Below are 27642 nucleotides of genomic sequence, written 5' to 3'. Positions count from 1 at the left end.
ACCCTTGTATAACGCATTTTGTCGCTATCAAAACACGGCCGAATTTCGGTAGCGACTACCAAAATGCGTTGCTACTATTTAGGTGTAACAACAATGGTTATGATTGGTACCTAAAAACAAATGAGTCGACAGAGCCTGCCAAAAAATGGGCGTGCAAGTGGGTTGCGGCAAGGAGCATTCTCTCAGGATTTTTTAAAACTGTAGAACAGCTGTGGTGCACCTTAAGGTATGTATGGAGATATAATCTATCGCCTTTTGAAATAATTAACATATGTTTATACCCGTGAATATCATGCACATACCTGTGCTTTTTGAACCTAATAGATAACAATGTCAATAGCTACCCTGCCTTGCATGACTTATCCAACATAGATTGAAGCCAAAACATTTTATGCGTCCTGGTACCAGCAGAGAGATTTGAGTATCTCTTACGTAGGACTTAGTATCTCTTACGTAGGACATACTATATCCTACGTAGGAGATACTAAGTCCTATATAAAAACAAATTTAAATCTCTCTGCTGCCAAATGTTCACTTATATTTTTCAATGATATTATATTGCTTTTTTTTAAAAACAAACATCATAACTATCAAGGTAGAAGCAGTCGAATGGGTAAAGATATTTACCACAAAAGATTTCAGGCTGACTGATTTTATTATGATACTGAAACTGACTCGGTAACTTTATAAACATACTGCGTCAAGATAAAGTAGGGTATGTTTAAGAAATATCGGAAAACAGAAATCATAAATAATAGTTATCATGTTGACACATATTATGTAACTATTTCCATATTTATTTTTAAAAATCTGGAATTACAAGTGGATTTGGTGTACTACAATTCTTCAAGTCTAGTTTGGATAAAGCGCAAGTTTCCTGCAATTCAGAATGGCAAAAGGTATGTTGCAATTTAATAAATAAAAGCTCTCATTATTTTCAATTTTATATTACGATCTGGGCAGATCTCTGTGTTTTTTTTTTTAGATGTTTAGGGTGCAAGGAAAGACCACGCACATGTTTCGATAGAAATCTTTCTTTTTTCAAGAAGAGCAAAATTGAAAATTTAATTTGGCGTTAGCATGCATGTTCACTGGAAAACGTTTAACTACATATCTAATAGTAGATTGACGGTCATAAAGTACACCATAAAAATACCATTTTCTTTTAAATTCATTTTATACATTAAATAAACATTCATTAGAAAGACAATATATTGAATATTAAAGCTAAAACACCCAAATTGATTTTTCAGTAAATATAACTAAAGTACAGGACTCCTTCTTTGCGCTAAACAAAATATTTTCACTCGGGGTTTAATTTTCTAATATGACGGTATAGCGATTAGAGTTTTTAACAGCGCGATGATTTACATAGTGTGAATTCCTTTTACATTTGTAGTAATAGAATGTAATTTATCTAATTAATTTGCATTTGTTTGTTTATTATTCAATCAACTTGAACATGAGAAATGTTAAAATCTTGCGCCATCAATACTGAAAGTCGTTAAAGAGGCCAATTTTAAAAAAATTAAATTTTCATAACTTACGTTTTATACTACACCTTTTAAAATGGGACGGTAAATACGCATAAAGTCGCATTACTTTTAGAGTTTTATCATTGTGTGCATCTTGCATCAAAGATATGCACCACAAAACACTCAGTTTATTTCAGTACACACATGATCCTAGTCTGGCTACCGACTAGATATTTTTTTTTAATAAAAAAACCCTCTTATATGTTCTGACCACTCTTTCTTAACTCTGGTTACAATATATCTAGTGTTTTCAGAAGAAAAGATACATAGTTTTACAAAATTTGAATGGCCCTAGGAGTTATCTCTAAAAATGCAGGGTCTGGACATGGACTAACATGATCCGTGTAAATATGTGCTTAAAGAACAAATATAAAGCATGCCTGCATGTCTGAATTGAAAATAATCGCTTGGCAAAAATGTTCTCATAATCCGCATTTGACTGGAAAAAATCCCTTTTGATTTCTTAACCTACATTGTCCCTAATGATGATAAACAAGTGTGCAAAGTTTTAAAGCTGTAGCTCTTTTAGTTTTTGAGAAATGGTGACCTAAACAAAAACATTTAACCAATAAACTCAATTTTCTAAAACCTAAAAGGGCCATAAATCTGACAAAATGCATGTCAAAGTTATGCGTCTTGGCCTACATAGTTCCCTTATGATGATAAACAAGAGTGCAAAGTTTGAAAGCTGTAGCTCTTACAGTGTTTGAGAAAAGGCAGTCCTAAAAAAAAAAAAAACAAAAAAAAATAAACCAACGCCGACGATCAAGTGACGACAATACCTCGTAGATTTTCTTTTCAAAAACATAGTTTATGTTACTGATGTTAAACCATAACAATCGATGTATTAATATTAATTGGACTATATACCACGCCATGTACCCGGATAATCTTAACTCTGTTCAGCGACCCTAACTCAGTGCCAACATGGCGGATGTAAAGCCGATATAACTTTGTTTTCTGTGTAATTACGATGTATAAAGGAATGTTTCTGTTGTTATATCTATCTCCATTGATCAAGTGTATGTTTATTTCAAAATGCATCATGTTAGATATATCATCCCTTGTGTTTTCAGGTGGAAAAACGACGAACAAGGCAACTTTTTCAATGAAAACTTTTACAAAAAATCTTTAAAAATACTTCTATGCTTTTAATGCCTCGACTATTTTGTTGTTTGAAAGCAAAGATATGCTGCTTTATAGGCCCGTTTACACTATGTTGTTAACCCACTACATGTTGACACAATACATGTTCAAATGTACTGACAGCGAGAAAAGGGATAAAAACCTAACTTTGAGTTGATAAAAACCGAACTCAGTTTACACGAGGAATGGATAAAAACCTAACTTACACGAAATTGCGTGACGGATAAACACCTAACCGACTAGTATTCTATAGAAATGAATGAGTTGACATGTACATGGTGTGATTATTGTAAACATTACTTTATAAGCGGTATTGTCTTCAAACTTTGTCATTAATTTTACAAGATGTTATATGTATGCCCACTACAGTCAAATATTTTTTCATAATTTTAATATTATGCAAATACCACCGATGTTCGAAGTTCTGTAGTCCCCAACCCTCTCTCCCTCTCCCTCACACACACACACACACACACACACACACACACACACACACACACACAGAAGAATTGTGTTTGTTTCAAATCTTGTATAGTGTAAGAGATTTTTATAGAGGTGCTAATGGAATATTTTTGAAATTGTTTAAATGGGATTACATTTATGATTAATTATTAAATATGATATTTTTTCAGACGGTAAATAGGTAAGAAAAGTGTGTGTGTGTGTGTGGTGTGGTGTGGTGGGGTGGGGGAGTGATGCATGGACTGACGGGACAGGGGTGTGGGTATCCTTACATTTTTCACTTGTCCACGGAACTTAAAAATCCACTTGTTCATAGTCAAATTTCACTTGCTCTGATTTGTAATATTAAACCTTCATGAAAGCGCTAATAGACTGGAGATCGAGTTCTTTATTTAGGACAATGAAAAGAAAAGCATATCACAGTAACTGTGGTAAAAAATAAGCTGTTGAAATATTTGCCTTTTAACGTTTATAAAAGTCTGAAATCGCGTAAGTAGTGTTCGGGATCTTTTGAGGTCATGCCCGAAACACTGCCTGCCCACGCAATGGTGCAAAGCCAGATGAATTCAGAGAAAGACTCTTAAAACGTTCCGACTTGTTTTAGTCATACTTGCGATCTATGTGTGCTTTTGATATTAATTTGGCTAACTACTGGATCAAATATTTCCTTTGACAGTGACTTATTGTCTCAGCAGTTGGAATTCTACTTACAAACTTGTCATAATACTTTTTAAATTTGTTTACGTTTTGATGTCTTTAAATGTCCTTTTAGTTCTCTGTGTGTAACCCTTGTTTTCCTTTTTTAATTTTAGTTACAGAATGCTATATGCTGATGATGCAAATTTTTCTCTTCAGCTACTTTAAGTAGTTCTTATGTTCCCTTTAGCATGTATATGATTTTTTTCTTTTATGTTTTTTTTAAATGCATGTTGTAAAATGTGACTCTTCTTATTTTTGTGTAGTGTCAGCTAATCTTTTTTATCTTTCTTTAAATGTGCTAATCTGTATGTGATAAATTACTTTTCCCTTTTTATTTGCTAGTACCTAAGTGCTATTTTGTTTTAATGCGCTGTAACATGTATGTGATAATTTGTGATTGTTTCTTATCTACTTAGCGCCAGGTGCTTTATTTGCTTTAATGTGCTTTAACATATTTGCATTTTATTACAGCTGATTTACTTATGTTGAGCTTATTTACATGTGTTTGTCGGAAAATAGCTTTAAGGCAGTGTTATATATTTATACTTATCCGACGTTAGATTAATCTCCTTGTATCTAAATCTTCTCTGATATTTTATCATAGTCACCGAGTTACAGTTTGCGCGAGACCTAGTCAAAGAACCCATTATCTGTATCACCTCCAACACTTGAAGCAACACACAATCTAAATGATATTTTATGTTTTTTTCATTTTATTACCTGAAAAAGTATGCTTGTCCGCGGACACACAGAATGAAAATGCACTTGTCCGCCGGCAAAAAAATCACGAGTCGGATAAGTTGGACATAGGAATCCAACATCCCTGCAGGGGTGGGTAGATCAAAGAACTTCGAGCATCAAAAGTCCATAAAAAAAACACAGACGAACAGCCGTTTTCGTTTGGTTAGGTGTTTATCCATTCTAAGTTCGTATTTATCCAGCACTGTTTCCTAATCCAGTTAGGAATTATCCGCAAATTTAAACCCACCTCATAATCAATACAATTTTTAAGCTATAAAAATCAATTTCAAACTTTGATACTGTTAAACATTGTCAAAGAGATATTTATGGAACTAATACATTAATAAGTAAGGTCTTACTGCAATTTCTGGTACTTTAAAACAGTTAGAAACATAAAAACTGTTCATTTTGAAGACTTTTTGAGTACATTTTAATGAATTCCAGCCACATAATGTGACATTTCGATTGAAATATTTAGTACACAAAACATGTTATCAATACAGGATATTATGACTATCAAAAGTTTTACGCTAACATTGCATACTCACATAAAAACATGAAAAAAGACAAGGAAATTAACTACATACATCGTCTTTCTGTCAGCCATGTTGGCACTGAGTTAGGGTCGCTGAACAGAGTTAAGATTATCCGGGTACATGGCGTGATATACGGCGTACGTTGACCCCACTGTGGTAAAAAATAGATAAAATGAGTAATTTTTATTTACGTTTAATACCAATGTTGACAGCTGCATGTATAGACTGTATTCATTTATAATTATGTAAAAAAAAAAAAAAGAATCCAGTTACATGTATCTCGGCAGGCAATCGATATAGTATATTATTTACGGTGTTCCGTTAGGGACGGCGAATGCTCCCTATGAACGCGAAGCGCGAAGGTACGATGGCGAAGCGCGACAAAACGATGGCGATAACACGACAATACGATGGCGAAGCGCGACCGTAAGATGGTGACAGTCCATCGTACTGTCGCGCTTCGCTATCGTACTGTAGTGCTTCGACATCGAACTTTTGCGCTTCACCATCGTACTGTCGCCTTCCTGTCAAGCATGCACAAAACAATTCACTTAGTCGACATGACGTCAGACGGTCTCTGCGAAGTTAGCAGAATAGCAGAATAACTCCAGCAGAATAGCAGAATAGCAAAATAACTCCAGCAGAATAGCAGAATAGCAGAATAACTCCAGCAGAATAGCAGAATAGCAAAATAACTCCAGCAGAATAGCAGAATAACTCCAGCAGAATAGCAAAATAACTCCAGCAGAATAGCAGAATAACTCCAGCAGCAGAATAACCCCAGTAGAATAGCAAACTAACATCAGCATGATAGCTGAATAACTCCAGCAGAATACTAGTAGCAGAATAACCCTAGCAGAATAACAAATTATTAGATAGTACAAATTCGTCAGTATTTTACACGGATGACATTATATAGCAGAGTTTGATATTTCTAAAGAAGCTGTAAGTTTATGTATACAGTATATAGCGAGCAAAATGTGTTCGTTATAGCCGGAGTTTATTATAGACATAGCGAACAAGTTCCGTACAAGCATTATTTGTAAAGCAATTAACTGATTTATATATTTGATCAATGTCAAAAATTATTATTGCGAACTAGTATGTATCTTATTATAGATTAGATGTTGAAACTGGTAGATGGACTAAACCAAAACAGTACACCTATAAATGAAAGAAAATGGTTATACTTGCGGTACGTTAGAAGATGAATTTCATCTCGTATTAGAGTGCAATGTATATGCAGATTTAAGAAAACGTTTCATTACATATTATTGGAGACGACCAAATACTAGTATGCCAAAATTGATGTAACTGTTAAATACTGGTAGAGAAAAGTGAACACGTAATCTTGCAAACTTTTTATATTGTGCTTTTCAACATAGGCATAGTTCGTACTTAGTAACTGGTAGAAACAGTACATGTAAATTTCATAAGGAATTTTATAGGTATCATGTTACAAGGTAATATACATGTAAATGCCAGTGCAACTAAAAAGTTACAAAAGTTTTAATGTTTAACAGTACAATCTTTATTCCTGAGATCAATCTGTTGGCCTTGTGTTTCGTTTCGTCAATGACATCAAACATAGCATGGACATCAAACATGGCATGGATATCAAACATAGGATAATGCCCAGTGTTGCAATATATTTTTATCAATTATTCAAATTGTCTCGCATTCTTCTTGTATTTGGATAACAAACTGTACATGGTTTAAACATAATAGCTCCTGTAAAAATTTACATGATGAATAATTTTCGTATGTCTATACAGGTATGATAATGGTTATTTTATGCATACATATTTACAATTCTAGTGTTGTAATATCAGAATGTACTATATGTAGAAAATTGAATGTTAATAACTATGGAACGCCGGAACTGTCTTATGTTAGATGATTACGAGGTATCTTCTTTATTTAGAGTAGTATCTTCTTAAGGTCTTGTTATGTCTTGATAATTACTCTGTTATCATGTTGACTTGCAATGCTGTCATGTCTAACGACATACTATCTTGTCTGAATGACGTACTATTTTGTTTAACGACCATCCTATTTTCTCAAAGTAACATGCTATCATGTCCAGTGTGTATACTACACTTTTGTATTAAAGGAAGATAACTACAAAAGTTCATAAAAATAATAAATTATGCATTTCCAATAGGGAATAGGGATCTAACTAGTTTTTTTGTTCCTTTAATAAATATCTTAACAGAACACATGAAAACTGAAAATTGTCATAAAATGTTGCTCAAATGTAATTGTCCACCTTTAAAGGAAGTGGAAGTGGATCTATTAATTTTCGTAAAATGTTGTAATTACTTCCCTTTTATATAAAAGTATTCAAAAAGTGGACTGTTATTTAGATTTCAATATAATTTGTAGTTTTATATTTGCATTTGATAAATACTGGGATATGTCAACTACCTGAAACAAAAGGCAAGTTTTAAAACAGCGTGTGGCTTCGGAATTAACCATTTTCAATCTAAATTGATTGCGCAACTGAAATAGACAAAGAGAGGTAATAATTATTCTATGAACTTGCATTTTTGATGAATTTTTGACAAAATATATACCTGTCAAAGCAAAAATTGGACAAATTTAATACAATAGTGTTTATGTTCATATTATTCCACAGGCAAACATGTTTATTAAATTTATGCTTATGCTAAAATAACGCTATCATGGTTGGCCAACCGATAGGAAAATTTTAGAAATACTTCCAGTGAAAATCTAACATGTATAAAGAACTCAGTGACTATGTGTAAATGATTAGTTGTTAAAGTTTCGAACAAGTCCATTTGTTGACCAGAATCTGAGCAACACTTTTAAAGATTATCAAATAAAGATTTCAGTGTTAAACTTGGTTTAAAATGTAGTTGAGATATATCATCAATCACGCTATGTTTTTAATTTGTTTATGTTTCAAAATTGTAGGTACATTGTCTACTCAGTTCTTATATAAAAAAACTTATATATAACTTCTGAAAATGACCTTTTGTGCTTCGGTATAGCCTTTGTTATTTCAGTATATTTTTCAACATTGGGACATAGAAATATGTTCCTTATACCCGATAATTCGTTATAACTATAAATGTAAAGTATCTTTTTAAAGTTTAGCTTGGGTAGTCGCCGAGAGACCCCATCTGGAATGGGTGGAACAACTTATTTCTACTCAAGCCCACGACAGGTTTCATATTTATCTTCCGAGCATCCAGTCTAGGCTGATATACTGCTGGAAACAGTAACCATTTAAGTCAATCTCAAAGCTCTGAACACTAGTAGAGATGTCAGTCGACCGAAAATCGAACTCAGATCGCTTACGTTGTAGTTGTACCTGCTAACCACTGCGCAACCGACTCTCCTTATGTTTGTTTTAATCATTTTATTTCATATAAAACAAAGGTAAAATACAAAGAGTACAAATTGGGACATTGTAAAACGTTCCTTTTAACCGCCGATTTGTTATAACCGTGTTTGTTATAGGTGAAGTTTACTGTGTATGTTCTGTTCTGTTATGTTCATATTAACAATAAAATGGTTTGTCATCCACCTCAGATTGACGTGGAGAAGTGTAAGTTACTAGTCGGGATAAAGTTAAAACTAGTATAGATTATAGAATCTAAATAAGTGAAAGATTGATAGGTAAACGGCATGAGACCGAGCAAAATTTTGTACAGTGAAAAAATGTATTATGTCGAAAAGCATACAAATATTAACATTAACTTGATATGACTTCCAATATTCGGCAAAATCATAGAGATTTTTGTTTGGAAAATGAGGAATGATCTATGTCGAATTACCCATCCATTTCTATTACTTTCTTTAGAACGTGTTGAAACAGTAGGCTCAACTTTTTTCAGACAAGCCCGGAAACGTTAAAGAAAATATATCCTGTAACTTCCACACGGGCTGTCTTATTTACAAAGCTTGCAGCAATTAAGCACCTTCATATATATCTGAAATTTTAATCTTTTCCAGCAATGAAACATACAATCTAAGATCTGCTGCTCATAATGACATAGTTATACCTAAATATCGTACAAATTATGATAAAAAATCCTTTTGTTACAATGGTGCAATGTTTAGAATTCAATACCAAAATGAAATTTGCTCCATATGTTCTCTGACATCTTTTAAAAAGAAATATAAACAGTATATCTTGCAGTTGACTGCCTAAAGAATCCCTATGTTTATATCAGCTGAACTATACTGACTATGCCATTATAATATAATTGATTATTATAACTAATTGATTTCCTAAATGACAATTGTATAAATGGATAATTAAAGGCAATATCTATTTTTAGGGGTATTTGTCTAAGAATGAATTTATTTATTTATTTATTAGAGTCTCATCCATTTACATTTTATACACATATACAAACAATAAAAACCACACATATCATACAAGTAAATGGCCATTCTATATAGAAATAAAAGAGACTATTTAGAAATAGTACATTACACTATTAAAAATCACAGTAAAACTATTGCAAGTGTATTGTGTTGTATTTTGTGTTGTGTTCATTTCAAGTGGTGAATGTTTGTGTGTGTGTGCTTGTGTGTGTGTGCGTGTGTGTGTACTGAACTAGTGTGTATGTGTGTACTATGTTGTGGTTATGTTGTGTTGTGTTGTGCATGCATGTATTGTTTTATTCTTTATTTGAGTATTATCTATATGCAAACATGTAAGTTTACAATTCTATTATACATAAATAAAACTAAGCACATAGCCGCTCTGTAAGTAGGACTATAAGAGACTGTATCAGCTGTGACACCGCTTGCTCCAATGCACCTGGGACCCACCACTCAGAAACCACAAATGCAACCAAGAGCTGTCCGTAATACAGCACGCTTGACCTTTCTCAGTGCCTGACTCTGAATTAAGAGTTTAAAAAGAGGCATAATTCTACCAAAATTCAAATAGAGTTATGGAGGTTGTTTCTCCTAGTGTAGACTATGATAATTACTACTTTAAGCTTCAACTCAAAAGCTTTAATAGTGACAATAATATGTAACTTTTCAGAAACTTTATCCAAAAACCATACGTTACAATTAAAGGGGCATAATTCTGTCAAATTCAAATATAGTTATGGTTATTGTCTCTCCTGGCGTACACTTTTATAATCAACACCTAGTCAATAGCCAGTAACACAGACACTTGACTTTATCCGCATGGGCGAATGCAGTAGCTCTACGTATCCTTCGAAAAGACGAGCTAATAAATTCATGAAAATGCTTCAGAGTCGTGCATTCCAAATGCGCCACAGCAAGAAGGGGCCGTTTTGCCTCTTACAATACAAAATGATGCAATGAATGTGATATTAATAAGGATTAGGCTATGTGATAGTGTAAATTGTATTTGGTTGTTGTTTTTTCAGAAGGCCACATTTTGTACTGATCTTTATCTTCATGTGCTACCTTCTATAAATAAAGATGTTATAATAATAATAATAATAATAATAATAATAATTATTATTATTATTATTATAGTTAAATGGGATTTTTCCTAAAATACACGTTTGACATTTATGTTCCATGCAAATGAAATTGCACGGAAAATCGTCACGATTTCCATCAGTGGATTAATAATGAACGCGAATGAAATGTTTGATGTTTGCGTATTTTGCGATTTTATAATTTGTCATAGTGTTCGTGTTTCACGAAACAAAGCCAATACGTACACAGAAGATGTCTCAAGGGTATTTTACTCAATATATAGGTCTGTTGACCTGTAGTACATGTTAAATTTTTATCGCGAAGTCAGTTTTTGAAAATGTATATTTAAAACACTTTATTGAAACAGCCGATAGTCTTATTTACCCGGACATAGGCCACATGCGGTTCATTCAAGTTTGAACGATAATGGTAAAGAAGGCAACATGTGAGCATATACAAATGTCTTGAAGACTAGGTGGTGAACTTAGAGTTCGTGTGTACGTCCGGCCGTCTGTCCGGCTTTGTGTAGAAGTATTTGATCTACAGCCATTGAACATTATAAGATTGTTTTAGCATGTATGTCTAAAACTGTTCCTCGGTGAAATTTCGTAGTATTTATACACGCTGTGATCTAGTGAAGTTCGTGGGTTCGAGCCCCAGTGGAGTCACGACCGCGCCTTCTCATATGACACCAGCACTGGTTTTTCCAGGAAATGGTAGCTTTCATCTCAATCGAGCTACAATAAATTAGTATAAAGTATAAACCCCCATCAGCAGATTAGTCACACCAGACACATGGTCATAAAAGTTTATACTTGCATTGTAAACAAGTAACATTTGACCATACAAGTGGAACTGGGGACACCAGTATCCAGCGCGGACACACATCTAGTTTCACTCACCTTCTGTATCTCAAACTCTGTATAAACGTATGTGTTGCACGTTATTCACGTGTTGTTTTTGTAGACTGTCATTGTCATGACCAGAAGAAGTCGCCAAGTGTTGACAAACGAGCAAGGACAAAACTGCTTATCGCATGTGTTCTTTCCATGCTGTTCATGACAGCCGAGATAGTTGGTAAGTTATACATTTAATATTGACAATATGTCACAGCATTGCGGTTTTAGAAAATTCACAAATGCCTCTCGAGGTGTATATTTACGAAACCAACATTCCGTATTATTTTAAGTATATAGTTTTCTGCATCAAGGCTTTTGTATGAAAGGAATTTTGCTGGGAATATTATTTTTTATGTTGTAGTTTACGGTTTTCTCGTCGACGACGGTAGTATTTATAGGTTATTAACTTTGTATAAAAAAAATATGCACGAGTTCTGCAGCGGAAATATTGCACGACTTTAGGAGCGCAATATTCTACCGCTAAAGAACGAGCGCATATTTCCCGATGCAAAGATAATAAGCTTATTTTATTACATACGCATCTACACGTATAAAAGTAATGTAAATATTACGAAAGTTTGTTCAATAGTCTGAAGAAGATTGACATTAAAGCATTAATGCAACGATACACATTATTTACCGTCATGCATCCGATACGAAATTCAGTGTATGTAATGAAATAAATGAAATCGTTCGTGAATATACATTTGTACAAACATAAACCAGTCTCTTATACATTAACATTCGAGGCATTAAAATTTAAGTTTTTGGATCAACAACTTTTTTTTTGTCTATAAGAATCGAGACAGGAGCTGAAATTATTACGTAAGATAAGATTTCTTTATTACCTGCAAATTTGAAGAGACACATACGAGGCTTATTTTTAATATGAATACAACACGTCTTAGCAGAAGTAATACAATATAAAGGCAAAACATGGTAAATGTACAGATATAATTAAGGCATACGGTTATTTAGCAAGTGATTAAATGATGAATGAATACAAATAATTATTTCATAGATATTGCATTAAATAAGACTTCATAGAAACTTCACAGAAAGACATCAAAGCAGATTCTACTGAACTGCATTTGTGCATAAATATCTTTTTTTTTTTTCGTTGCATGATATGACCTTTTATATTGCATTGTATGAAGCGTGCATGAAAATATATGCAAATACAAATGTTCATCTTTTTATTGTATTTTAGTCATATAGATATCTCTCATTAATCAGTATGTTTACTGAAACGATAAGAAGCCTCTCCCTGAGGAAACACATAATTATAGTGAATGTATTGCAGATAATGTTCATTTTATGCAAAGTGAAATTAGAGAAAGATCTAAATATTTATTTTGTAGATTTAAATATTAAATATGTTCACATAAAATGCAGTCGTCTCAAAATCATTTTAAAACAAGACTGTTGAAGACATCCTTTTATTGTCTTGAATGCAAAACGATGGTAAACAAGACTGTATACCTGGATTTAAGCTTCGAAAAATCAAAATCTCAAATTCTTCTCCTAATATGCCATGTAGAGATCACCACAGTTTATGACGTCACAGCATCAATTCGCTAAGTGAATCGCGATTGAATGATTAGTTTCCCCTTTGTACAAACACTTAAAAATTGATACCAGAAAATTGTACTTATTACTGAAATAGCTGTTATACTGAAATTTACTTGTTCTCTATATTGTTGACAGAATGTCCATACTGCACATGGTACAAATGCGTTGTGTACTCTGTTCAGATTTTTTCATGCTTTCATCAGTATCTGCTTAGTTTATAATCAAAATCAATATATTCATGCATGGAGGTTGCTATCACTGACTTTCATTGCTTTTTGTGGGAAATGAAACACCTTTAAGTTACGCGTTCAGCACACGTGGGTTAACCCATATTTCCCCAAAATTCCAAAAGCCTAACATTTTTTGGGGATTCGCCATGAAAGTTAATAGATCTAGTCTATGATCAAAAATCAGTTTGGTTCTTCTTCAATTGGCAAGTGTACGTAGCTGACCAAATATTTGTAGTTTTCGCTCGTCGATGAAAATGCATCTGCCTACGTGTGGTGTGTCAGTTATCTGCATTTGGTGTGTAACACTGTGTCAGTTACCCACACTGTGAGAGTTATCTGTATTTGGTGTGTTACACCGTGTCAGTTATCTGCATTTGGTGTGTCGCACTATGTCAGTTATCTGCATTTGGTGTGTCGCACTATGTCAGTTATCTGCATTTGGTGTGTGACACTGTGTCAGTTATCTGCATTTAGTATGTGACACTGTGTCAGTTACCCACACTATGTGAGTTATTTGCATTTGGTGTGTGACACTATGTCAGTTATCTACATTTGGTGTGTGACACTGGATCAGTTAAAGTAAGGGTCAGCTATTCGCGTTTGGTGTTTAACACTCTGTCAGTTATCTAACACTGTGTCATAAAACCGGTAGCTATCCGTGTTTTAACCATTCATAGCATTAACTAGCACGCCCAATGTGTAATATCACCCAGATATTATAATTTTTGACAAAAAAAAAAAGGAAAAAGTTATATATCAGTGTCAGAATGTTAGCATGTACGTTCCTATTTCCTGGGATGCATTATGATTATGGCGCGTGAGGCACACTGTTCCCTTACTGTTCTTTTCTTTTGCATAGCCATAATGTCCGTTTTCAATTTCGTTTAATATTATAATAATATGGAAATATTCTCATCAACAGGTGGATATTTAGCTAATAGTTTGGCTATAGCATCTGACGCTGCCCATTTGTTAACAGATCTAGCAAGTTTCATGATAAGCCTTCTTGCTTTGTATATTGCTTCAAGACGAGCCACAAGGAAACTGAGCTTTGGCTGGTACCGGGCAGGTAGGTCTGAACTCTCAAGGTGCTCCGCTACAAGCGTTCAAGCTGAATTTTAGCTGTTTTCGTTTTCATATTCTGTGTTCATGACGTCGTCATGACCCTCTGTCTATTTTCAGAAAATTGTAGTGGATGTTTGGCGCATTAATTTCTGTGTTACATAATGAGTGATACGCTTTTTTTTTATCAGAGTGCCTACGTGTCTAATGAATTAATATTGTTTTAACCCTGAACCTGCTGGTGGCAAGTGATTTTGCCTTTGCGAACAGTGCAGACCAAGATCAGCCAGCACATCCGACATATCCGTGCAGTCTGAACATGGACTGCACTGTTCGCCATTCAGTCAGTATCTTTAGGTAAGCACCCCTTTTAACAGTTAATGTTACTGTCCTAATTGAAAGATGGACAAGTTAATTATAGAAATTCAGCAGAGTAAGGGTTACCATGACTTTAGTGGGTGTTAATTTCTGTGATGCATGGCGAGTTATGTGAAGATTTGAGGCGTTATATTATGAAGTAAATTGAGTACATACAAAGAGTTGCCCGCCTTTTTTTCAGAGATTTTAGGGGCCTTAGTTTCTATTCTTCTGCTCTGGGTGATAACGGCTGTGCTATGTTACATAGCTGTGCAGAGAGTTATCAAACGGCAATTTGAAGTGAATGCAACCATCATGCTGGTAACAGCCTCGTGTGGAGTCGCGTTTAACCTTGTGTAAGTATAGTAACACAGACAGTTTCTAGTCTTACTTATCATTATTATTATAATATCAGATTTAACTTTAGTTCTTGTAATAAGATGTTTGATATTTTATACTTATATGGGATTTTTTAAGTAATGGTATATAATAAACAGATGCACAGAGGATCGTAGGTGGCCGACACCGAGACAACATGACAAGGGTTTCTGCAGACGGTAAAACACACAAAAAACGTGTATTATTATACCTCTCTTTTGCCTACAATGATAAAATCCCATTACCCGAGAAAGAGATATTTTGACTATCAAAAACATTTTCAACCTTTTTGACACGTGACCAAGCGAAATTGACTGTCAGGTCATGTGACCGCGCTGATATTTTGATTGTCATATAAGGGCAATTAACTCCTTCAATTTTTTAGCCATATGATTGCCTCCCTTGTACACATATAGTAGTGACGTCACTATTTAATGTGTACACAGGCGATTACCGCGCTACAGGCTGATCACTACCAAATAGAATGTAAGCCTCCGCAGGTCTAGTCACAAGTAGTCCAAATATAAATAGTACTAATCTTTTTTCCTTTCCTAGTGCATTTTCTCGGCAGCAATGTGTTTACTTTTACCCTACCGCGTTTCAGTATGTATCACTTTGCATTCCAATGAAATCGGCATGTTCCTATCGCATGCTAGATAAAAATGGCGCCGTAAGAATTTAATGTCACGAAAAGAGAAATTGAAAGAAGCGAAAAGTAGTAAATTCAGCGGGTTGTATTTAACGAACTGTAGTTTCCTTATATAAAAGTTAACACCCCCTTTTCTTTTTGTTTTTCTAAAGTAGCGATCTAGTTCTTTATGGGAATATAAGTGTCTGAAAATCTGATATGCTAGAAAATGTCGAAACACCGTTATGAAGTGAGTGGATTTTATATGAAATAAAGAACAGCTGGATTTAGTGGTGTTCAGCCTAAAGATTAAACTGTTAAATTAAATGAATTAAAAACATTTTTAAACATTTTTATGTACTAAATTTTGTTCGGTATAATAAAATAAATATCATATGGCAGCGTGTGTGACATTGATATTGTCAATCCTCGAAACAGCATGTCACCACTCGGCTTTCGCCTCGGGTGACATTCTGCCATCGGGTTGACAATATCAATGTCACACACGCTGTCATATGATATTTATATATTGTCGCTATGATTACATAAAAAATCCTGATGCGAGGACTTAATGTACTGTTTCTCCAGGTGATGACTTTATGATTCCGGTACTGTTTTTAAACAGTGTTGAACTGCTTCAAAGATTATAAGAATTTGATTGTAGTAGTACCTGTGAGATTTAATGGTTGAATGTTCCCTACTTTTATATGATTCCTTAAGATAAACAATCGCACAAGTTATATCAATGTATATGCAGTTTCATAAATTCACGATTAGGGTATCAACGAACTTTTTTCTTAACGTCTATATTTCGAAACATGGGGAGTAGGCCTAAGTGAACAGCCTATGTGAATGAATATTTGGCCCTGACACAGCATTTCAAAAATAACAAGAGCTGTCGGAGGACAGCAACGCTCGACTATTTAACAGCCTTGTCGATTGAATGAAGACGAAAGTCGAAAAAGGGGCATAATTTAGTAAAAAAGCAATAGTGCATAGTGCTTATCAGCTCATGACAGTAAACAAGTGTGTGAAGTTTCAATCCATTCCCATTAGTGGGTACTGAGATACCAGCTTACATATATAAGAATATAATCAAAAACTCCTAAGTTGAAAAAGGGGCATAATTTTGTAAAATGCGAAGCTGAGTTATTGACCCTTTGCACTGCATGTCATATCATGACAGTGAACAAGTGTGTGAAGTTTCAATCCTTTCCCATTAGTGGATACTGAGATAGCAGCTTACATACAAAAACTTAACCAAAAATTTCTATGTTGAAAAAGGGGCATAATTTTTGTAAAAAAAGCAAAATAAAGTTATGGGACCTGCTTTGTGCATGCCAGATCATGATAGTGAACAAGTGTGTGAAGTTTCAATTCAGTCCAATTAGCGAGTACTGAGATACCAGCTTGCATACAAAACCTTAACCAAAAATTTATAAGACGAAAAAAGGGGCATAATTTTGTAAAAAAGCAAAATAGAGTTATGGAACCTGTGCAGTGTAAGTCAGTTTATCACAGTAAATAAGTTTGTGAAGTTTCAGTCCATTCCCACAAGTGGTTACTGAGATACCAGCTTACATACAAAACCTTAACCAAAAATTTCTAAGTCAAAAAAGGGACATAATTTTGTAAAAAAGCAAAATAGAGTTATGGAACCTGTGCAATGTAAGTCAGTTTATCACAGTGAATAAGCGTGTGAAGTTTCAATCCATTCCCACAAGTAGTTGCTGAGATATCAGCTTACGTACAAAAACTTAACCAAATCGGGACGCGGACGCGGACGCCGACGCATGGGCGAGTCCAATAGCTCTACTATTCTATGAATAGTCGAGCTAAAGATTATGTGATTGCCTTGTAAATACATGTCCGGACCTTTTGGAAAAGTAATTTTTATACAAGAATAGTATTATATATATAGTGTTTCTGCCACTGTTTTAGGGTCGCGACTTTTCGATTGTACTCATGCTATCAATTATATATACATATATAGGGATTGAATTTGAATTCATATTTTCATATCTAAGATAATCGTTTTGAATGTTTTCTTTTGGAAGAAACGATTATATTTATAGACAATAAATTTATTGAGTTTCCCCGATATGGAAAACATGATTTTTCCATAAGGTACGGTATCAATTTGCGATTTTAGGATGGGACTAACCTTGCACCAAGGAGGCATCGGACACTCCCATAACAGCGAAAGTGAAGATAGTATCAAGAACACACTTCCTGATACGGACAAAGAAAAACTAGTATTGACTTCATTTGACTATGAACAAGGTGTTGGAAAAACTGCCTCGTATGGAGGTATCTCAACCAATCAAACAGGTATTAACGAATCTTTAACTTGCCCTTTTTTATTTGACGTTCGAGTTTTGGAGTCAATATACACCATTTGATATATTTTCAAACTGGGGGCCTTCTTGGCCGAGTGGTAAAGGTCACTGACTTGAAATCATCTGTCTCTCACCCATGTGGGTTCGAGGTTATGGCCTCACTCGGGGCGTTGAATTCTTCATCTGAGGAAGCCATCCAGCCAGCTTGCCGAATGTAGATGGTTCTCAGATGGCATTTTGCCTTCATTTCTTGACGGATTTTTACGAGATAACGAGCGACGAAGACAGAAAAAATGAGTGCTTTCCTCCATATAATACAGGCATTGGAACTAAAAATATAAACTTTAAGAAGGCACTATCTGTTTTAGATATATGTGTAGCTAACTCTACATCAATACTTAATTTTTGTTTGACCCTCAGTCTGAAAAATATTCATATATATTTTTTCTCTTTTTTTTTTTGAGACAACTCCGTTAAAACTTTATTGCAGGCTAAGGTGGCTATGTACATAGTATCGCATGCAAAGCATGCTGTTTTTACCTATAAGCACGGAAAATTTTATTGCACCCCAGACTGTCATTTTCAGAAATAAAAGAATAAACAAAGCAAATAGAAATACTTTCTTTGTAGCAGCCTTTCCCTTAGTAGAGTATGTACAAAAAGGGCGGGAAATTAACGTCTGTAAGCAATAGTGACGCACAAGAACAAAGTTCCACTTTAGTGTAAGTATTTGCCCATATAGGACCCATACGTGATGTCCCAGCGATGTGAAATTCAAATGAATTTATTCGAAGCTTATAAGACTTAGTGTTGTCACTAGTATAAAATTCGTTTTTAAGTTATTTGCCCAGATACAGCCCATACGGACCAGTTATATGTTTTGTGTGCTGAGAAGACTTCTTAGTGTGTACGTTATCTATACAGTAAGTCCATGAAAAGCGGTTGGACGAAGTGCTAAGTAAGTCAGTGAGAACTGATGACAGATGCTTTGTGCGGAGAAAAGCACTCTACTGTCTGCGACACACTCCATTTAGGCTCAATGAAAATCCGTCAATTAATAAGAAAATTATAGGTTATCTGAATGGAGACGTTTACGTTCCAGAAGTCATGTGGGTTTGCCACCCTACATGAGGTTTTACTCGGTTCGTAAATTGCACATACTTGACTGTACGAAACACTCGTAAATAATGTAATTTCAACAAAGTTTACACGTACGTTTAATGTAATGTTTTGCATAATATTACTAAAATTATCAAATAATTCACAGTCATGCATTGGAAGTATGATCAAAGTATTGCAGTTTATAGCTTAAGGTATTCGATCACTAATAGAGAACCTTCTTTTTAAAGAGTATTCAATTCCTACCATAAACCTACTTTTACTGCAAGTCTTAGGGGTGCGTAGGTTCAAGCCCTGCTGGGACCAAATTTTTATTTCCCTTATTTTCTTTTTTTCTAGTAAGTTTTTACTTCTTTCAAGACTTATTATTGATTTCTTGTACAAAAATGGAAAAAGATGAATCTTATGAGCGATTTTTTGGTGTTCAATGTGAATTTACTAATTAAACAGAAGGGGTACAGTTACACATCTTTAACAATATTGAGTTACACACTGTGAAAGTTCTCTATTTTGCTTTCACTCTTAGATTATATAGTGTGGAAGAAATTTAGGTAGGTTTTACGTCTGCCCTAAGGTTATTTTTACTGGAGTAAGCAAAATTCAAAACAGAAACGCAGCATTCGACCTTTTTTTCAATGTTGAAGAATGAATTCTGTCTCATTAAACCCGTTTACTTGAGGCACCATAGAAAAAATGATATTGACATTTTTATTTTGTATTTTATAATTGTTTAGCAATAGTTTGATGTTTCTTTTATTAAAATTAATGGTCAAATGAGTTCTCTGCAATCGTTTTGGATAGTGGCTATCACTTTGAAATTTGTCTCTACTTGAGCTTGAGGAGATACCATAAGTTATACAAAATTTATAAAAAACGGCACGGTAAAAGTTGTTTAAAAAATTGCAAAGTAGTGCAAAACACGGTTACCTTTCAGGATATACCAAGCAAAGGCCATTTTGTAAACATTACTAATAGTGCTCTAATACCTTCTCACAGCAGTATTTGGAACTTTATATACACACCCTCTAAATCCGTCATTTTTTACCATAATCCATAGATTGCAGTAGTAACAGAACTATTGAACCGAGTACGTATGGTATAGCCATGTTTGTAATGTGTTTTGCAGCAGACGATAATTTGGCAGAGAAAGATGATAGTCATTCCCACAAGGCCAATATAAACATAACTGCATCATTTCTACACGTGGTCGGCGATCTTCTTCAGAGTATAGGTGTTCTTGTTGCAGCGGTCATTATTTATTTCAAGGTAATCTAAATGCATGTTTTTTGGTTTAAACATATTTTATTTTGCAATATTTTTACAACATGATTACAAATATACAATAAAGGATTGGACAGGAAGCTTTATAAGCTTGTCCTCTCCCATGTTTTTTGCATGCATAGGCCTACTTTGAGATTGCCAAGTATAATTCTATAATACAAATATATTGCTAACGTTAGAAATTCAGTTTCAGGATTGTTGATCGTAAATTCTAAACAAACTTTGCTTATATCACAAGCGTACGAGCCAAAGTCCGAGCGGTAACCATTGGCACCAGACCAGAGGCATTTTTCTGGTCTAGTGCCAGTGGCGGTAACTTAGCAGGGATTGGCCATTTCGTCGGGTAACGAAAAATTGACAGTTCTATCCATGAACTTGCCATATGGTATTTCTTCATATGCTTTGAAGTCGGACTTTGATATAAACAGTAAGATTGCTTTAAAATGGCACATTTAACTGTTATAAAAAGAGAATTCAGACTAAGTAGGAATGCCTCAATATGAATTTTACTTTTCTCAAAATAATTCCACAGACTATAACTATATTACATGCTCTGCCAAGAATACTATTATGAATTATGACTATATAATGAATCCAGAAATAATATTGCTATATAAAGGTAAAAATAAAAAAAGCTGATAACTAATTGCAAACCAAACTATTTCAGATGCACCAAATTTTAGAGACACACGGTTTTTAACTTGACATTTGAATTTCTCTAACGTTTGGTAGTTTGCGCCAGTGCATAATGTTTGGTAGTTTGCTCCAGAGCATAATATTTGGTAGTTTGCGCCAGTGCATAATATTTGGTAGTTTGCTCCAGAGCATAATATTTGGTAGTTTGCGCCAGTGCATAATATTTGGTAGTTTGCTCCAGAGCATAATATTTGGCAATTTGCGCCAGTGCATAATATTTGGTAGTTTGCGCCAGTGCTTGACGTTTGGTACTTTGCACTAGTGTTTAATGTTTGGTAGTTTGCGCCAGTGCTTGACGTTTGGTACTTTGCACTAGTGTTTAATGTTTGGTAGTTTGCGCCAGTGCTTGACGTTTGGTACTTGTGTTTAATGTTTGGTAGTTGTAATGTATATTTATGATTATATTATGAACACCAACTACAGTTTGGTCGCCAATGGCGGATCTTCCCAAATAGCGGATCACTTTTGATAATTGTTTATCAAAGATAATGAAACTTTGTGGTCATGAATATCAATGTTTTACAATTATGAATACAATTTTTTTATTTACTTTTGCTGCGTCTTCATAATCAAGGTCAATGAACCGCTTGACCAAGCATTTGCTCGAGACAGAAACCAACCCTCACTTTGACAGTGAAATTTTGCAGACGACTCTCCCGTTTCTTTTCAACAAAATAAGGTGACCTAATACCTACATCAACTAATTGGTAAACCATTCTAGACCAGTACTAACAAGTAATGACTTATAATTTGCTCTTACAAAGATGTTGTAGCTATCAAAGCAAATTGTAGTGAAGTTGCCATTAGCAGTTAACTGGTGCAAAGACTCGCCGGCCCCTGGTAAGAAAGGTGGTGATGTTGTGTTGCCATGTAACTACATTTTCAAAAAAGTAGATATATTGATTATTAATTTGCCAAACTCAGTTGCTTAAAATCATCAAAGCAGGTGGTGTAATGGAACTGGAAAAAATGGAAAAGATTACAGTACTGGTTAGACTAAAAATGGTTTCTTAAAGGTTATTTCAATTTTCTTGTTACTTAAAACAGCGAAACATGATTTTTTTAAGTATGATTCTTCATACGTCTAGATTGTTTATTAAAGAATGAAAAACTAAGTGATCCGTTGTTAGCGACCAAACTGTATTTCATTTAAAGTATGCCCCCTTCGAAGGAGAGGTGATTTCGCTCAGTGTCGGTCGCTCTTTCCGTCTGTTTGTTACTAGACGGATCAGTAAGTCAAAGGGCAAGTTCGCAGTACCTTTTAAAATGAAAATTCAAATCAGTATCTAAAGAACGCTTTGGCCTACGGTAGTTAAATTTCAAAGGATGATTGATTGAGGTCAGTGGATGAATCTTAGTGTTTTGAAGCCAGTAGGCCAAAGATCAAGGTCACAGTGACCGTGAGAATGAAAATGGATCCTGATGTATAACTGAAGAAACAGGCTTAATGATAGTTGCATGTGGTCAGTAGATGACCCATGGAGTTTATTTGTTCAAAGGTCAAGGTTACAGCATAAAAGTTACATGTTCACATGCTTCAAACAGGCCAAGAAGCGGGGGAGTGGGGGCATATGTGTTTTACAATCAGCTCTTGTTTTTAAATGTGGTATTACTTTCTAGAGTGCAGTATATTTCACTATAATTAAATCTGCAGGAAGATCTTTTGGAAGTACAGAAAGATAATCAGACTCGATTTGACTGAGGTCTGAACATGTGAGGTCGTGAAATGTTCAACGGCCCTCAAGCCCCAGCACCCAGCTTAAGCGGTACTCTACTATCCATAAACATTGAATGGACTCGATATTCCTAAAGGACCAGAAAATATAAACAGCGAATCAACAATGTTTGTACATATATTCTGCGTAATTGTTTATTACAATACGCACTTTTGCATATTTGCACATGCCGTGAATTCCCAGTCAAAATTACCACTTTAGATTTTCGCAGTAGAGAACTGTGGCAAGTCTATATCTGCACGTAGTTTTCGTGTGGCTATCGGTGTGTAACATTAACGTATTCGCATTGACCGTTAATTATAGGCTATAGCATTTATTTTAATCCATCGGTATTTCACAAATTAGAAGAGTTAAAGACCCACCAATACCTAGTGGTCTAACTGTTTCCTTCCACATGAACTTTGTGCAAATAATTCTGGTAATACTGGTATCATACAACTATTCTACAAGATGACAGGTGGACAAGCTCAGTCCGGTTTTCATAACTTCATCTGCAAACTTACTCAGTCATTCTCTTCTCAGTATAGTTTTATAAAAAAAAATAGAATAATAACTATCTTACACTGTATATAGAAACAAAGTGTGATCTAAACTCACCTTAATACATGAAGTACCGTGCATACTACTACATTAATTGAATAATATATTTAGTAATACATTGTCTTAGCCTTATATGTGTTACTGTCAAACTGTAATTAGACTCTTGTTATTTCTCATTTCTCCATACAAAAATGTATAATTACAATTATGGAACAATCTGACTGAAGTACTTGATCCTCTAAACGAAGATTCGAGAATGACCCATTCTTAACCGTCTTCTGTATATTTTTGATTTCCAGAATTGCTATTTTTATTTTCGCAAATCTATTTTTTTTTTTAACCTATTAGACGACTTATTCGAATGTCAAAGATTAAGAAAAATGTGTAGGCTGTCAGGGACTCTAATTCGGGACCAGTCGCTTACAGAGCAAGTGCTCTACCGACAGATCTAACGCTTTACCGACAGAGCTAACCGGCTGACACTTTACGTCATAAAAATGTAACTATCAAAAATCCAGTCTAAATATAGATTTTTTTATTCTTACAAAATGTAAGTAAGTAAAAATGTGTAGGCTGTCAGGGACTCGAATCCGGGACCAGTCGCTAACAGACTTTTTATTCTTACGAAATGTTGTAAGTAACACTTCTGCCTGGCTAGCGGAATGGTCGTCAGAACGAGGCTATCGATAGCACGTCTTCAGATCATAAGTATAGCGTAATAGGAGATGTACTTTAGTCAGACAGCATTATGGAAATACAAAAGGTTACAGTTAGTTAGTGGTGTGTCTTTAAGGTAACTTGAAAATACTGACCTTGACATTTTAAAGGGATAAGTACAAATATGTATAACTCTCAAAGTTAGAATTGAAGCTCAAACAAGAGATGGCACTATTAGTGACAAACGTCCCCGAGGTTTGTCCAAGAATGCTACAGTTCTATGCGCAAAATATGCCAGAATAGTTAAGGTATGACTAATTCTCCGACAGGTAACCTCGACCTTAGAGCTAGGGTCTTTAGCATGACACACTAACTCATCATAGGGAAAATTGTGACAAATAATGTTTGATGATGGCAGAGTTATTGACTGGACAAGAAACATAAATGTTAGCTTTTTAATCTAAGCTTGACTTTGACTTTGACTTTGACTTTGAAACTAGAGATTTTGGACTTGCGTCTGACACGTCATTTTAATATAGGGATTGTTTTATGCCATGTAATTTTAAAATGTCTTTATCGACGGAATAGGTATGGAACTGACAAGAAACACACCATGTAAACCGTTAACCTCTAAATGTGGCATCGATCGTGGAGCTAGTGGTCTGGTTGTTATGCACGATACGTTTTCTCGTTATCAGGGAATATTTCTGCTAATTAATTTCGAAATTTCTTGATTAATGACAGAGTTACGAACCGGATATGAAACAGACCCTTTTAACCTTTCACTTGACTTCCAAGTGTAAACTTGATCTTGGAGCTAGGGGTCTGGGTCTTGCGCGTAATCATTTTGTGGGGTCGAATCTACGTGAGTTTTTTTTTGTCATGTTGTGTGTGTGTATGTGTGTGTGTGTGTGTGGGGGGGGGGGGGGGGGGGGGGGGGGGGGGGGGGGGGGTGTGTGTGTGTGTTTTCATTTTCATTCCCATATTTCTGTTTCTTTCTTTGATGGTTTGTATTTGTATGTATGCCTTTATATAAAACAACAGTATGTTTATTATTTGCATGGCTTAAATGCATGCATTTAGTCAATATCATCTTTGATATAATGGTAAACTTTTCTGATCTGCCATATCGGCTTACGATACTTCTCTGTTGTGTTGTCACATAGTTCATGATGGAATCTAAATGTTTACGAGAAAAAAATAATGTCGATGGTGAGCTTCGAACCCACAGGTTAAAAGATCTGTTTAACATGGACTGTATGCTTTACCACTCAGCCAATTTGCAATTGGTACAAAATCTTAAAATATTTAGATTGTAACATGATTAATGACAGAGTTACGAATCGGATTATGAAACAGACCATTTTAACCTTTCACTTGACTTCTAAGTGTAACTTGATCTTGGAGCTAGGTGTCTGGGTCTTGCGCGTAACACATTGGCTCCTTATGGTAAACATTTATGCCAAGTTGTTTCAAAACCCCCTCATGGATAACAGAGTTATATATCGGGCACGTAAAGATCTATTATGATATGACTTCTAAATATGACACTGACCTTGGAGCAAGGGATCTGGGTCTTGCGCGTGACACATTGTCTGATTATAGTTACCATTTATGCCAAGATATTTCAAAATCCCTCCATGGATAGCAGAAATATGGATCGGACACAAAAACAACCCTGTTAAGGTGATGTCACTTTTTGAATTTCCGGTGAATAACAAAAAAAACAAAGAATATTCAGTTCTTTCCAAAAACCGTTATGTTATGATTCAACCAAAGTTTCCTTTGTCTACCAGAAAGGAACAATTCTTATATCTTAATATTGAGATTTGGTACCTTTATAACAGACAATAAACTAAAACAATAGACATTCATATGTGACGTAGGTGAGCTCAACAAAGCAATTTCAAGCACAAATATTAATGTGGAATGTAAAGTAAGTTACACACTACAATATCCGTCCAAGATAGTTTCAAAAACAATGCATTTGCAGAATAGAGAGATAAAAATAATTTTGACAGCTCGTGAAAACTAATGACAAATTTTGACAGGTATATGATGACTCATGACCTAATTAATTTTTTTCTGTTATTTCTAACTTCCAGTTTGATTTTCATAAAATGGGCATTCTTTATTGTAGCTTACAACTCATACATTAAAACAATAAAAGAATATACTGTTACCAGACTGTTGTTTTGTCTATTCATCTCTCGTACAAATTCCTATTGTTTCAGTCATTTTTCAGTAATTAGAGCAACTCACAGTGTTGCAACCATACAAAACACATCCCTTATTTTCACATAGATATTGAGGATTTATCTAATGAGCACATGTATTGGAAACACAATTTCAATACCGACTGTGTATTGTAATAATGCTAAACTATCTCAGCCGTGACGTGTCCTTAACACCTTGACCTTGTAGCTAGGGTTCTCATTTTGATAAACGTTTATGCTAAGTACTTTTAAAACCTCTTGATGAATGGCACAGATACGATCCGGACACAAAACAGACTGTTTGACTTCTAAGTGTGACATTGACCTTGTAGAAAGGGGTCTGAGTGTTACACATGAAACGTCGTCTCATTAAGGTTAATATATTTATGCCAAACTATTTCAAAATTCCTTCATGGATGACAGAATTACAGCCCGGACAAGAATTTACAAAGTAACGGTCGGCATTAAAATCAAAGAACATACTGTAGTGTAAATAAAAAGTTATTTGCTGAAACATTTTTAAATGATGTAAGGATGTTATCATTAAATAAAATCCTAAAATTATCTAATGTTTTTTCATTTTTTTTTTGTTTGTTTTTTTCTTGAAATAGATACTGATATATACTTAATCACTTAATAACAACATAATATATTAGGCCCTAACAAAATCTGAAAAATAGATCCTTCAGAAGCAACGAGGACAAAACAAATAGTAAATATTGCAGACTCGATTTGACTGATAGTTGGTTTAAATTAATTTGTACGCTAGTCAGCAGTGTACATGTATTTCGATAATTTACAACCATGCATTGCACGGAATGAATTTGCAGCCATGCTTTGCACGGAATGTCATGGATCAGAGGGATAGACTGGCTACATTCATCACTAAAACCCGGCAAACTGTATGAAATCTAAAGTGGTAGGATATTCATGGCATGAGGATGTAACATGTGCAAGGCAATCTTTAATACAATTTCTGTTCTGTTCTGTTCCATATTTTATAAAACAGACTAATACATTTTACAGCTGTTAGAAAATAAATTGCTGAACTCAACCAGACGATCCCTTTTAACATCCTAATTTACATTTTACAGCCTGAATGGAAGCTGGCCGACCCTATTTGCACCTTCGTGTTTTCTGTGATAGTAATTTGCACCACGTTAAGAATCTTGCGGGACATATTGGTGGTGCTGATGGAAGGTAAGTCTATTACCTGCGTTACTTCCATATAACTGACTTTATGACTTTATATATTACCGGTGTTCGGACATGCACATTTTATCGACATTTTAATTACAAAACATCGTATGAATACAACTAAAAGGCCGCTGGCGATTGTAAATAGATTTGCAAACTGCAGGCTGAATATCA

The 27642-nt window shown here is 34.6% G+C and overlaps 1 protein-coding gene across 1 annotated transcript in view; it reads left to right on the top strand.

Annotated features, from left to right (window-relative positions):
- The first annotated feature begins 688 nt into the window (after positions 1 to 688).
- The window catches only part of LOC123540124 (proton-coupled zinc antiporter SLC30A2-like), a 34400-nt gene continuing 7446 nt past the window's right edge, over positions 689 to 27642 (top strand). Inside the window, exons 1-7 of the mRNA XM_053526376.1 lie at positions 689 to 899; positions 11528 to 11638; positions 14185 to 14331; positions 14884 to 15037; positions 17840 to 18018; positions 20272 to 20411; positions 27366 to 27471. Coding sequence (XP_053382351.1) covers positions 890 to 899; positions 11528 to 11638; positions 14185 to 14331; positions 14884 to 15037; positions 17840 to 18018; positions 20272 to 20411; positions 27366 to 27471 — 847 coding nt within the window. The 5' untranslated portion in view covers positions 689 to 889. The remainder of the gene's footprint in view (positions 900 to 11527; positions 11639 to 14184; positions 14332 to 14883; positions 15038 to 17839; positions 18019 to 20271; positions 20412 to 27365; positions 27472 to 27642) is intronic.

The sequence above is a fragment of the Mercenaria mercenaria genome, chromosome 16 (genome assembly GCF_021730395.1).
Source record: "Mercenaria mercenaria strain notata chromosome 16, MADL_Memer_1, whole genome shotgun sequence".
In the NCBI taxonomy this organism is placed as follows: domain Eukaryota; kingdom Metazoa; phylum Mollusca; class Bivalvia; order Venerida; family Veneridae; genus Mercenaria; species Mercenaria mercenaria.
The sequence above is the reverse complement of the archived record's forward strand: the minus strand, read 5'-3'. Positions and strand labels throughout refer to the sequence as shown.